The sequence below is a fragment of the Cinclus cinclus genome, chromosome 5 (genome assembly GCF_963662255.1).
Source record: "Cinclus cinclus chromosome 5, bCinCin1.1, whole genome shotgun sequence".
NCBI classification, from domain to species: domain Eukaryota; kingdom Metazoa; phylum Chordata; class Aves; order Passeriformes; family Cinclidae; genus Cinclus; species Cinclus cinclus.
In genome coordinates this window covers 8,396,392-8,411,239 of record NC_085050.1, presented here as the reverse complement: position 1 = coordinate 8,411,239, position 14,848 = coordinate 8,396,392, and the positions used below count along the sequence as shown (strand labels likewise).

At 36.1% G+C, this 14,848-nt stretch overlaps 1 protein-coding gene across 1 annotated transcript in view; it reads left to right on the top strand.

The window, feature by feature from the left end:
* The window catches only part of POLN (DNA polymerase nu), an 88,428-nt gene that overhangs the window by 2,955 nt on the left and 70,625 nt on the right, over positions 1-14,848 (top strand). The window contains exons 2-11 of the mRNA XM_062493326.1: positions 495-556; positions 3,695-4,174; positions 4,530-4,717; positions 6,449-6,561; positions 8,396-8,553; positions 11,090-11,158; positions 12,539-12,599; positions 12,809-12,873; positions 13,664-13,747; positions 14,147-14,236. Of these exons, the coding sequence (XP_062349310.1) occupies positions 495-556; positions 3,695-4,174; positions 4,530-4,717; positions 6,449-6,561; positions 8,396-8,553; positions 11,090-11,158; positions 12,539-12,599; positions 12,809-12,873; positions 13,664-13,747; positions 14,147-14,236 (1,370 nt within the window). The remainder of the gene's footprint in view (positions 1-494; positions 557-3,694; positions 4,175-4,529; positions 4,718-6,448; positions 6,562-8,395; positions 8,554-11,089; positions 11,159-12,538; positions 12,600-12,808; positions 12,874-13,663; positions 13,748-14,146; positions 14,237-14,848) is intronic.

Genomic DNA, 14,848 nt, shown 5'->3' with positions numbered 1-14,848 from the left:
TGATATGCTAAACTGAAATACAAATAATGCTTTATAGAAAAAAAGGTTTTATGCTGCTGAATCCCAAGAAAACAGTAAAGCTGTATAAAGTTTCTAGAGTTTGGGTTTTTCTTTTTTTTTTCCTTCATGCTCATACCCCCAGCTTTACTATGATCAAAATAAGTTGTGTTTTCTTGAAAGAGGGATATTCACAGAAATACAGAATTACAGTGATGCTTCCTCTGAATACCATGGAAAATGTTTTTCTGCTTTGTAGTGAATTTTAAGTATTTTTTTTCTTAATGATGACAGAACATTCTTTTGCATATGCAAATTTTGGAACCTGCAGGGCCCTTTTAAGCATGAGTACTTGATAAATGGTTGTTGAGGGAAATTTTTTTACAGTTCTTTCCATTTTGGTAAAAGTGTCAGTAATATAACCCTGTATGAAACCCAAGTTATATGGACTGCTTGCAGATTCATTTGTATCGTAAATTGTTTCTTCTTTCTTAAAGGTATAGAGAAGACAAAGGAAAATATACAAGGTGATAAGGATGCACATCTGAGAAATGAAAAGGCAAGCATTTTGTAAGATTGAAAACCACTGAAAGCAGTCTTTTTGTAGCAGGTTTGAAGTTATAGACTTGTTGTTTCATGACAAGCTCTATCATGATATATTTTGTACAGTCATAGTTCAGGTAACTTCCTCTGTCTTATTTTACACTTGGTCTGTATTTACCTATGAGAGTCCGGGCCCAACTTCTGTTCCCTTTTCACAGGAAGTTGTCTTTCATGACAGATCCATCAGAAATGAGGTTGCCACATTCAGGCAGTCACCAGAATTTAGAAATATTCCAACACTGCTGTCACTGAACAGTCATAAAGTGAGCTGATTCATATGAAAAATTACTTTGTATTAGGAAGCTTAATTTTGGGTTTAATCGTCTCTCTGAATTTGGTTTGATGTACCTGTGAGTGCGTGCCAGTACATGCGTGGGAACAGGTAACTGTGGCAGCCCCAGCTCAAGCTTTGCTTGTAAAATCCATCAAGTTGATAGATGAGCTGCAGATGCTGCAACTAATCACAGCTGCAAATTTCACAGCATTCCTTACTCTGGCTCTGGTGCATGTTGCACACTGAATTCCATTCAGTTGCTCAAGATGCAGAAAACTGATGCCTTGTGTAGAATGAGATAGTTTCCTACAAATCACACTGGCTCACAGGTGCTCATGCAGCTGTGGATGCTCATGCTTAGGAGTGGAACCCCTTTTTGTAATGATGGCAGTCTAATTTTGACTCACTGCATCTAATGAGATCCTCCTACATTGACATAAATTATGAAACTACATCCTGTGAGTAATTTTCTCTACATCCAGCCATGTCATTATTTCTAATAGAAGAGCAGTTCTTCACAGAAGCTGCTGTTTCTCTCTGTGGTTACTTATAGTTCCAGCTGTATTATTCTGACTTGATAATTAATTTGCTTTGTTAGTATTTTTTGAACCTTTAAAAGAGAATTGCTTATTCCTGGTTCTATAATTAGTAGAATGTCCTAATTTAAATTCTGCTGTTTTAAAAGATAAAACTATTTGCAGTTTGACTGGAGAATACACTTGAGTGAATTAGTTGACTTTCTATGACTCTTAAACATTTGGCCCTTCTGTGGTGTGATTTTCCCCCTTCTGATAACTATAGTGCCCACCTTTTGATTAGCATTGCATAAATCCAATTAATTTGTCTTCATTCAGAACAGACACTATTCATTTTGGTAGTAGCAGAAGCTGAATTAGCTTCCTTTTCCTGTTTGCTTGTAATTCTACTTTTGCTATAGAGTTGATTCTGTGAAATATGGTCTAAAGCAGTCTTAAGTCTCTTCATCACTTGGCCCTATAGTTCCAAGGTTTGGAAATATGGGAACTGGGTTGAGGAATACTGTGAAATCATAAAAAAGCCCCAAACTTACTGGCTTTGTCATTCTGGCTCATTCAATACAGGTGGGATGGGGGTGCACAGTAGCCTTTGATCAGTAAAAACTCATCTTGGGGACTGGAGGGAGCCTTGCAGGGCCTTGTGGTTCTTTTGAAGTGAGGTGGTCTCAGTTTTTGCAGTGGTAGTGACAGCAGATGAACTGAATGGGATTGAGCTAAAAGAGACCAAAATAGAGTAATTATGAGAGACTTCAGTTACTTTCCTGTGGAGTTAAGCTTAATATGGATCATGTATGATGCTCCAACTGAAAATTAGAAGACAACTGCTTTTTGGAACAGTTGGGGAATTCACGAGAAAAGTATGTTTTTATTTGATTCTGTGTGAGATCAGGTCCAAAATCTTCCCTGCTGACAGGTGCTCTTACAGAGACTATAATCTTTTGGAGGCATTGAAAGATAGATAAGACAGTAATGCTTAATTTTCAAAAAGAAAATGATATAAAATTGAAGAAGCTTTTAAAAGAAATTATATGGAATTGCCCTCCAAACCCAGAACATTTGTAGGTTGTTACAGGGATTTATTCAAAGCAGAATACTGAAGATTTGAGATGAATAGTAAATTGTGTCTGAATAAAGTAGTATGGCTAAGAGACAGTATGAAGGATACTAAAAATGTCATCATGCAAAAATGTGAACTTAACAGAATTTGTATTATTCTATACTTGCCTCATTTGACCAAGTTAAATGAAATATACAGTGGTATAGTTCAAAATAACTTTGAGGAAAAGCTAGCAAATGCATCATTAATACATGATTTTTTCAAATGCCTCCTTTCTAAAGGAGTAGAAAGCTTGCCAGCTCCTCTAAAGCCTATTGGTGATTGAGACATAAAAAGTATTGAGGGAAGATGTGAATCTGTAAATAGTTAAACACACATTTACATTGGAAAGGTCATTGATTGCTATTCTAGAGTCCTAGTTCATGAAATCAAGGCAGAGGATCTATTTCAGCTGAGGAGTTTGTAGAAGAAACTAGCAAAATAAATAGTAAAAAAGTACTAGGGCCAGTAGTATACCAAGGAAATTTCTGAAGGAAATAAGGATGAAGGAGTAGAATTCAAGCACTACCATGCAGCATCTTCCTTAAAGCTGCTGAGTAGCATGCTGCTGTAAAGGGATCCAGGGACTGTCTGGAGTAGGAAAACTGTTCTGGGTATAGTGGATTAAACGGACTGGAATATAATACTTATTCATACAGCTCAAAATACTTCTTCAGTGCAACTTTCTTATGTCTTGCAAGCCTGTAAGTTGATTGAAGGGATCCAGTTGATTCACGTACTTGAAATTCCAAACCAGTCATTAAAGTCCCTTGCCAAAAATTCTATGATTAATAAAGCTGTCATGAAAAGAGCTCTGAATGTTGAAGCTAAAGATGAAGGGACTATTCCCTCTTCAGACAATAATAACCTTGTCACTATGGAAGACAAGCTACTGGACTAGATTCATCTTACGGTTGTTAATTTGCCATTTTTTGTGTTGGACTAATTCTAGGTTTAAAAAAGTGGTTATAGATATAAACAATATATGTCAACAAAATCTCTGCTGATACTTACTTAAATTTTGGTTTATGTAATGTAGTTCCCCTAAATTGGCTCTGTTTTGTTAGTATGAACAGTTTTAATAGAATTTTGCTTTCTTGAAAGCTTGTCTAAATTAACTTTGTGCAATTTTTAGTTTCTCCTAATAAGTCAAATAATTGGTTTGATAAAAATTTCTGATTTTCCCAGATGGATTGTGATTCCAGAATTGCCATATTAAAGGCAACTGATAAAAGAACTGCTGGTCAGATAGTCAGGACAGTGCATATGGATGAAATACTTGGCTGTCAAGATACCAAAATATTGAGCTGTTACCAGGATTCAGGTTTCCCAAAATGGGGATATCAAGAAAGGAGTCTTTCAGTAGAAGAAAAAAACCTGAAGGATGGGGAAAAGAAAATAGTTATTCCTCTTAAAAGAAAGCAAAATGTGTCTACATCTTGTTCAGAGAAAACAAGAAGATTGCATATAAATACCTACATGTTCTCACATGAAAGAAGATATAGCTGTATTCCTGGACAAATAAAGTCTTCTGGAAAGTATCCTCGTGATATCAGCAGTTTAGGATGTGAAGAAAAATGTGAACTGCTTGCAACTATAGAACAGGCAGCAGCTTTTGTAACTACTATGATATTTCAAGATGGTTCTTCACAGCTCAACTCAGAGCAGGTTAGTGAAGGATGGGTTTTGTTTAGAGTCAGTTCTGTAGAAGCATTTGAATGTGCATGTGACTAATAGTCACAAACCCATGTTCATTGGCAACACATGTGTGTGGCATACCAAAAATATACAGTTAGATTACATTTTATTTTAAATTACCAAGTAAAGTTGGAGAAAAGGAAACCACTAGTATTTTTGTTTCAAGGCTGAAACACTTGCACGCTCCTCTACTCTGTCAATGGTGTATGCAGTAACTGTATTAGTGTACATAATAGCTTTCATATTGTAAAATGTTTGGGAATTTTTCTTTATAGGATTGCACAAAATCAGTCAGAGGAAACACTATTGTAATTATGCTTCACAGGCCCTGACCTCATCAGTAAAAGGAGTTGTTGTGCTGGTGAAGAATCAGACTGATCAGCCTTGTCCTCCCAGTCACACATCAACTGGCTGTACTTGGAATGCTGCTAATGAAAATGATAAATTAATTTATTTAAAAACTGAACAGTCATCTCTCTGGGAGCAAGAACAGGCTCACAAGAAATTTTCTTGGTGAGAGTATGTAGGAAAAAATACTGTTTTGCTTTACATATGCTTTCAGCAGTAATGATATTGGTTACTTAGCACAGGCCTAATCTCCTTGCATGTCAGGCTTGTTGAATTTCATTTTGGCCATGTTATTTCTGTATCAAGTCTGGCTAATAGAAACCAAATAAGAATAGACTGTTCCTTTGGGTCAGCATATCACTGACTGCAGCCCTTGCAGACTTTAAGTTGGGATTCTGGTAGGACCTGTTTACATTCACCTGCAAATCTATTACGAGCAGTTAAAGCTGGACAGCACCAAAGAATGTTTTGTCCAGGTTTATCTTTCTTGTATTTTGTCTTCCATTTCTTAGCTAGTACATTTTTGATGGACATTATTGTGATAAGCACCTTTTCTGAGCTTTGTTAATACTTAATTTTTTTTTTAGCATGGGTTTTTTTAATGGTTTTTGACATTCCAAATGAAGTTTTACTAATATTCAATAATAATACAATACAATTTTGGAAGTAAAGGCTTTATGTATCCACTTAATACTTGCACTAAATTTTAATAAAAATTGGACTATGTTTTAAACTTAGTTATTATAACCAAAGTCCATTTTATTCCTATTAGCTTGAAAATCATATGTCAAAAAGGGAGAAATGAGAATTGAATCTGATTTCTGGATGTAGTACTTTAGCATGTTAAAACTTCATCAGAATATTTTATAACTTTCAGTAATAGCTGTCCTATTGTAAACTGCTGAATTTGGGTTATTAAATTGCAAAACATTAATTTCAAGTTGTGGGACTTGGTTCTTAGCTGCATCTCTTCCACTGCTTGAAATCATGGCTTGAAACAAGTCATGACTTAGCTTCTTCAGCTGTCGTATTTGGGTTACATGACAAGTTCAATAACATGTTGTCAGCTTGAATATAGATTGTTGTGAACTGAGAATAACATACCAGTAAAGCATATACATATATGAACAGTAAAAATTTGATAAATTAAGAGTATTAGCATTTAGATGAAACCTATGGGTAATTATTTATTGTAAGATCTATAATGCATACAGCAGTACCTTGTGATCTGTGTGATTTCTAATATGTCCAAACCCTTGTGGACTCATACCATCAAAAATGTTTTATCAAAACTATTAGTTTTCTATATTGCCCAAAATGTAACTTATTTTAAAAAAATAAACATAGTTGGTAACTCTATATACTAATATATATGTTATTGCTTATATTTATTTGAAATATCATGAATGGGGGAATTATAGACATTTTCAAGAGGTGTGAAAATACATGATAAAGATGAAGCATTCTGGATTTAAACAGCATATTAACACATGGCAGTTATGGCAATTTAGATTGCCTAGTAACTTTTAAATCAGTGTTTTATAATGCTACATCAATTTAGCCTCTGTGATCTTATTTGGGTATATTGAAGTATTACAGGGATGTCAGTTGGTGTTTTGGTTTAAGATTGCACTTCAGGAGTTAAACAAGGATTTGTTTCCTTTTTATATACATGATAAAGCATATCTGCTAGGTTGTTTTAATTTCGTATAGAACATAGCTTTGAGTATTACTGAATTGAAAATTTAATATTCAAATGCAGTATTCTGTTCTTACAGGATTAAGGAAATGTCTTGGGTTAACTGTTTAGTATTAGGTGATAATTAAAAGAACAAAATAAATAGATTGACTAAATCTCAGCAGTATAGTGTGTGTTAATGAACTGCTTCTGTGCAGGCAAGTGTTGTTGCAAATGCTACAGTGCAAAGTTCCAGTAATTTGCTTCAATGCTAAAGATTTCCTGAGGACTCTACTTCAAATTTATAGTAATGAAATCAGCTGGAAACAAAGCAAGTATTGAATCTATGGTCTCATCCTGTAATCTCTGTGCTATTGGTGTTTCTGTTAAAAGCTCTAAGTGTGGAAATAACTAAATTGGTGGTTTAAGTAATATATTGGAAAACAGAGTTTAGTACCCTGAAAAAGAATGCCCTTCTTGGGGGAGGCTGTGACCAGAGGCTTGCCATGTCAAGATAATGTATTTTCTTCTCAGAGTAGGCACAAATCATTGAGTAACTTAAGGATAGCTTCCAGTGGAAACAAAAGCTCTCAACACAGTCCTGACTATAGCTGAAAAGGTCAAACTACTTTGTATTCTCTAGAAAAAAAAAAAAACTTCCTCTGCTCAAAGGGAGGGCTGAAATAAATCCCAGAAATGCTCATAGTTGTCAGAATTAGGAAATCACCTAAATGGGCCCATGTTCTTTTGACAGAAACAAGTAAGACTCTTCTCTATGGATTTAAAAGCAACTACAAACCTACAAACAACAGACATTAGATGTAAAGATAATGTGGTTTTTTTTGTTTTTGTTTTTGTTTTTTTTTTTGTTGCATATATCAAATCACTGCTGAGTGAGTTAGAAAAGTACACATGACCTTTCAGGATGGGTTCCCTCTATGGAGAATCAGCAGCTTGTGTTCAGCATCTAAAAAGTTTCAGTAAATCACAGTAAACTGCTGATTAAAATCTGATGCAAAGATCTGTAAAAAAATCAGCACTGGGAATGGGAAAGGTGGGAAAAGAAATGCTGTAATGGGAACTGGCAATAGTGACAGTTTTATAACTTGTACACACAGGAAGTGCTTGTGAGGTTATATCCTACCTGATCCATGGGATTTGAATCTGAAGTTTCTAGTAATCAAAATAATTCTTGTCTAGGCTTTTAAACTTCAAAACGTGATGCCTTGTCACACATGATTTCTACTATGAAAAAACAAAGCTCCAGTAAAACAAACAAAACCCCTAAAATTATCTTTAGAGTAGTCCTGTAGCTGTAACTTGCATAGTGGACATTAAAATTTACTTCCAGGTAACTGAGTCTGCAATGTTATGTGTGTAGCATGGAGCTCTATAAATGTACCTGTAGGTCATCATTTGAATTTACTTAGGGATTACTGAAGAGGATACTTAAGTTTATCTTTGGATACCTCACAAAGCAGTCACTAGTTTCTCCTGTTCTTTGTAGAACTGCAGGACACATGTTGAGACTGTAGTTCAAAGGGAAGTGAAACAGCACTGGGCTTACAGTGCCATCCTATCCCTCTATGTGAACATGAGGCTGCAGTCTAAGCACACATGATGCTAAAGGACAAAAGGTTCTGAGTTTTGGCAACAGTGCATTGTGCACCCGTATGTGAATTCATGTATACATTAACAGTCCTGGTCTGATTGCTTGGAAGTAAATCTCTCCTTGATCCCCAACAGTAATTTTGTGGGTATCAGTCAAGTTAACAACAGTAAGAAAACTGTACCAGAGGGAGACTCTCATAAAAAACACAAAATTTTAGCTTGAAGTTTTTCAGTTCTAAAAAAGGGAGATTTTTACAGTAAATCTAAGGAGACAAAAGTTTACTTTTATTTGAAAACTTGAAAAAATCAACAAACCAAAAAAAATCCACCCCAACCTCACAAAACACTCTTCAAAAATATGCAAGACAGAATTTCCTCCTGTGTAGTCATGATATTGCCCATGTGTTACAGCTCCAAATTCCATGTTTAATAGTTTTGTAGAATAACTGCTTGTCCTTTTATGATGTGTGCATGCAGGAAAGATGGGCAAATCTTTAGAGCTATTTTTCACTATGGGAGGTAATTTAACTATTTTGAATAATTTATTTTTGTAGTTGCCAATAGTGTCGTGTTAGATCCAAGGATTGCAGCATGGCTGATAAACCCCAGCGACACAGTTCCTTCCTTTCAGTGTTTAATACAGAAGTATTTTGAAAAGCCTTTTTCCAAGGGAGCAGAAAATGCAGATACAGGCACTTTGAGAAATCTATCTGTAAGTAGTTTTTTTTTCAATTGTTTGTGGCTGGGTTAAAAAGGGAAGGAAATGATAACAGAATTGCTATTGCTTAGAAAATACTGCAAAAGAAGATAGATAATGCTTTTTAATAGAAGAAAATTATATTAATGTTACATGTTGGAAATCTAAAGAAAGGGGAGAAGAGGAGGTTTTACTGCATCTGGCAAGATGGGAGCTCATTCTTCAGGAACAGCTGTAATATTTTCCTTTAAGACTGAAGTTCAGTAACATGATTAATTGCTACACAATTTTATATTTTTTCTCTTTACCTCGTGCAAAATGATTTCCAGCTCTCCTTGCCAAAAATGTCTAATGCTGTGTTCTCCAGTTCCTGTGCACCGTAGCTTGTATTTAGTTGATTGTTATTAATAATTCTGCTAAATTTCACAGCTGGTAAAGACACCACATCATAGGCTGAGAAACAGCAGGGAGCTAAATGTGAACCTTCCAGCATATGTATGAAAAAAATCTGTGAATTTTAATTCTCAGTGTGGGAGAATTCATGATGAACTTCTTGAGATGTTATCCCCTGCACTATGGAAAGTTCTTCCTGTGTCATATCAAATGTCTTCTGTATTTCTGTTGAAATGTAATTCCTGAATGTATATAAAATATTTATCTGTTTTGGGCCGTGGTGATCTACTGTAGACCCATTAACTTTCAGAGGTTGATTGAAGGATAAGATGATGTAGAGCAACCTAAATAATGTTTTTGGGTTTTTTTATGCCATTCACTTTTCAGAGACCTTGCTCATTCAGAGCAAGTATTGCACCACGATTATAGGACTTGTAGGATATAGACCAAACAGATGTCAAGTGGGCTTAGAGCATAAACAGAGGTTGGTTGTATTGGCCCCTACCCATCAGTGCAGACATTTCTGAGAAAATCAGGCAATTTACTTAAAAGCATTGGCTATAATCTGCAGTTGTTCAGAAGCTACTTCATGAATTAAGTTAGTATTGTAGGGAATAGACAAGCAAACAGACAGAAGTTACCTGTGGCTATTTCTATATGTGATGGCCTTGCTGTGAGTCAGCATCCTTAATCTTGTTTCTTCCCCTAGTTTGACTCAGTCTTTGTTCTTCGGTTATCACATCTGTTCTTAGTTATTTTTCAACTTTGTCATTCTGATTCCTAGCTCTGAGTTAAATATTGAAATTTTACTTCCTTCCTGTCCTACTTCAGGTCTCGTTTATTTCCTTTCCCCAGCCATCTCCAGTGTCTTTATGCTGACTTGTTCACTCAATTCCCAGTTAATGCCTCCTTGTAACATCCTGTGATTATTTCCCCCCCCCCCCCCCCCCCCCTTTCCTTATTCCTTAAATTGTCACCTGCACTCTCACCCTTCCCTTTTGGCTTTTCTCTTTGGTCAGTGAGTCCCAGTTCTTCCTGTGTTTCCTGGCTCTTTGCCAGGTTTATCTCTTCAATCTTTTTTTACTGGTAGATTCCTAACAGTTGTCTATACTGCCAGAGGGATCAGTGGTAAGTGATAAATCATCTTGTGCCTCACTACTTGAGTGAAGCTTCCTGTCTTGTGCTAGTCTTGTCCACCTACCACAGTACTTGGAATGACATATGATGGTTTATTCTGTAGTCCACAACTCACCCACATGCCTCTGGCATGAAGATGTGCTGCTTGTTTCTTGTCTGTTGTTTATTTGGTGCTGTGCCAAAGTGGTCATGGTCCATATTCCCTGAAACATTTGCTGGAGCAGGTGCTAAACATTGCGCTGGTCATGTCATCGCTGCATTTACTGATGAGGAATTTAGGTGTCAGTTGAAGCCTGTCACTGGGCTCTCTTCCACCTCCAGAAAGGGATCAAGCAAGCTCTCTGTATTTCACAGACAGCTCGTTTGTTCCAGAACAAGTTGGTTTCTTGGAGACAGGTTGTTGACTTTTTGCTGCAGTATGGACTAGAGTGTTTTAGAACAAGGATCATCACCGGTGGATCTGCCTATTTGAGATTTGAAGACAGCCCTCTGCATCCTACCTTCCAGAGCCTGCTGTTTTTCAGTCTTTATTAAGTTTATTTTTAGTGGTCATGTTCTTGGAGCTAACAGTCATTCTCAGTATATGTATATATTTCAAAATGTTTTTTTAGCCAATTGAAGGAGGTGACCTGGTGCTGTGTGGAACACAGCTGGAAGAGAAGGGAAGGAACTGAACAGTTCTGGCAGTGTCAGTACTAATATGAAAAAAAGAATGCAAGGAATTTTTCCTCTTTTTACAAGTCTAAGGGAACTCTGACTTCAGTGTCAAAGGCAGTTTATCAGTACTATATTTCTCTGTACTTGATACAAAATGTAAATATAGGAACAGGCAAAATCTGGAATGTTCGTGATCTAGTGCTGTGTTAATGATTTGGGTTTGAAAGAGATCTAACAATGTTTCAAAAATGTTAACAAAAGATAAGAGCACATTTTTACAATTTATACCTTTTTAAAAGATAATACTCTAAGTATTTTTGTGTTAGCAATAAAATTATTGATTTTTAAAAAAAATTTATATCAGTATCAAAACTTAGGTGTGAACTTGGCGAAGCTTTATAACGTAATGATGGACCTTGCTCAAGACTTAAAGGTAAGACAAAAAGAATTTGTTTGGGAATAGCTATGTAAGTATTTAATTAAAGAGAGTTAACAATGTATTTCTCATTCAAATGAGAATAATGCAATGCTTCAGTCCTTAGTGGTTTATATTGGCAGTCAACACTTAAATTAAATTGCCCATCAAATTTGCCATTTTTTTGTAGAAGGAGATGGTGTCAAGGTTAATCTTTAGGAGAAACTTTTCCCCTACTACATTTAACTAAATGAAGATTCTGAGAACAGGAAAGGTTCAGAATATTGACTTTTCTTTTAGTATTAAAAATCTATATATTACTGTCTTAAAAGTACTAGAAGAAGTAGAACATAGTATAGATATTTTTTCTATGAATTCCTTGCTTATGAAAACTCTCAGCATATCTTTTGTTCTAGTTTGTGTTAACCAAGCACTGGTCACATGCTGGGACAGGCTGCCCAGAAAGGTGGCTGGTGGCCCAGGCTTGTCAGTGTTTAAGAGGCAATGGGACAGTGCCCTTAATCATATACTTTAAATTTTAGTCAGCCCTGAATTGACCAGGCAGCAGGACTAGACAGTCATTGTAGGTCCCTTCCAAGTGAACTATTTTATTTCTATTTTATCCCTTATTGCAGTTTAGAATGGGATGTGTGTATTTAGTTTCTGCCTGTGATCATATACCTGGAAAAGTGCCAGAATTTAGGGATATGCCCAGGTTCTGATGGAAGGGGCATCATAGTTTCCCAGGGATTGTCTTTGACATTGCTGGTAGCAGGTGTAGGGCTTAGACCATTAGGTGATGGAGCCATATTAATGTGAATATCCAAGTGGCCCAGCAGTATGATAAACAATCCATGAAGGGAGGCAGCAGGGAAATACCAAAGTGACATGGAGCCCACAAGAGTTTTTAGACAAGTCAGATTGCTTCAGTGGTTAGAAAAAACCAGAATTTCTGTTCTCTGTAAGTAATTTGGGGACATAACCCTTTCAACTCTTATTTTCTCCTTAATGAAAACAAATTATGAATTATGAATTGTTGTTTAATTGTTCAAGTGAACAAAGGAAAAGGGATAACTGTGTGTAATATATGAAGCTTGCTTTAAAACTAAACTGCTTAGAAGAAGTGTACATATATTTCTTTATTAGCGTTCTTGCACAAAATGGTTACTGTTGCAAAATTCGTATTCCCCACACAAAGAAGTGTGCAGACAGCATTTAGATACTGTACTTTACACGAAGTAGTATTTCATGCCACAAACAGTGTTGTCATGTAAAAAGGGAATATACAGAAAGTGAAACACTGCTCACTGGAAAATACGTTTGCCTAATGACACTACTGTATGTTTTGAGATCCAAGTTAGCTGGTACTGAAGAATGGATTTATATCTTACTTTACAGGCTCAAGGTTTGTGGAACTTATTTTGCACATTAGAGCTTCCACTTATCAAGATTCTGGCAGGTATGAAAGTTCAGTTCAAAATATGAATCTCCACTATTTTCACTCAGCTGCTGACTATGCTCAAGTGGAATGTAATTGCTCAGAATATGAAACGTTATCTTAGCCTTATAACAGCTGTGTGAGTTTGAGTTTCCATTTTACAGTCTAAGAAGAATGTAAGATTGAAATTGTGAATTGTAAATGTTCTTAACCTAAAATTGTATTTACAGTGATGGAGACACACAAAATATATGTGAACAAACAAGAAATGAAAAAAACATCAGAGATTCTAGGGGTAAATTTTGTATTAATTTTTTTCCTTGAAAATTGTATCACATAATCTTTGTGCTTTTACTGAGGTTAACTGATTAAAAAGAGAAGGAACTTTTGTCACATATTATGTAATAGTGTGGTGGTTTTAGTATATTATTATAAATATACATAATTATATTTACATATTAGGATATGTCCCTGTTTATTTACACAAGTAAAAGAGATACCTGCTTCATCAGCCCTGCCCCAGAACTGAAATTGCATTGAAATTGCAAAATTCACAGGTCTCTTGGGGTTATGTGTTTAGAGTGAAAATGGTAATGACTCTTTCTGAACCTACAGTTTTCAGTAACCATCTTCCTGAGAAGCGAAAGACTTCTCTCCCTCTTTTTGTGAGCAATACATTCCTTAAATGAGTGTTCTTTGATAAAAATAACTACAAGAGGATCCCATTTTGTAACATAAAACTTGACTAGATAATCATACTGGTCTGACAGATCACTAATTTATCAGAACAGTTTGCATAGCTGTGTTTCTCACAGATCTCTGTAGGCTTCAGTAACATCAATTCTTTAACCACAAATGTCGGTACTTCTTACTGCAATAAATCTCCTTTCCAGATCACGAAGCACCATAAATTAAGGAACATATAAGCAATCTACTCAAGCAAATATTGATAGACAGCAATGATTACGCAATATCAAGTACTCAGTTTTTAAATAAAGGTCCAGTATTCTCATTAACCTTGGAATTAGCAGATATTGAAGAAAATAATAATGTGAACAGAGTAATTTTGTTGTCCTGATTTATAGTTGCGGCTCAAAGAGCTTGAACAGGAGGCTCATGAGGTTGCTGGAGAACGATTCCTTTTGACCAGCAGTTGTCAACTCCGAGAGGTATTATTTGTACTACTATTTCTTCTTAAGGTGCATGTTCTGTAGATTTATTGATGCACAAGAACTGTAAAGTGTATATGTCCTTACCACTTCTGACTTTTTTTCTATATTATCTTATTTTCTGATGTTAATGAAGGACATAGCAGTTTTTTCATAAATATGATGTTGAATAATCTGTATTTGAATGTGTGTACATAAATTATGCATTTTTTAGTAAGTATGTCACTGCTTCAATAACTCAAAAATAAAGATTTTCAGTTCTGTGTTAGTTCTCTTTGCTACAGTATTCTTTATTTACCTTGTAACCTGTTTTCTGTTTAAGTTCAAGCACGCAATGATTTTCCTTTCTATTTCAGCACTTGAAACACTGAAAGATTTATTGTCTTTTTCTTACTTTAGGTACTATTTGATAAGTTAAAGCTGCATACGCTGTGTGAGAAACTTCACAGAACTGAAATACAACAGCTCATGTCCACCTCAGAAGTTGTGGTGAGACAGGGAAGGGTTTTAAAACCAGCTGCATGATTTAGCAAAACTTTTAAGTTATATTCCAGTGAAACTGTGATTTGTCTAAAGTTTTTCTAATGATCTTTGTTTATTTTCGTATTGTACTAGTGCCAGAAAAGAAAGTTGCACTCCAAGGTAGGGAAAAACAAACCAGCTACTGAAGGTCTCCCCTGAGCCTCCTTTTCTCCAGGCTTTCATCCCTAGCTCCTTCAGCTGTTCCTCACCAGACTTGTGCTCCAGACCCTTTTCCAGCTCTGTTGTCCTTCTCTGGACTCACTTCAGCACCTCAATGTCCTTTCTGAAATGAAGGGTCTGAAACAGAGCATAGTTCTCACTGCTGAGTACAGGGTGACAGTCACTGCCTTGGTCCTGCTGGCCACACTACTGCTGTTCCAGGCCAGGTGCCATTGGCCTTCTTGGCCACCTGGGCACACCTGGCTCATGTTCAGTCACTCTCAACCAACACCCAGGTCCTTTTCCACTGGGCCCTTTCCAGCCACTCTGCCCCAGCCTGTGGCACTGCAGGGGCTGTTGTGACCCAGGGGCAGGACCCAGCACTTGGCCTTGTTGAATCAGATCACTGACCTTGGACCA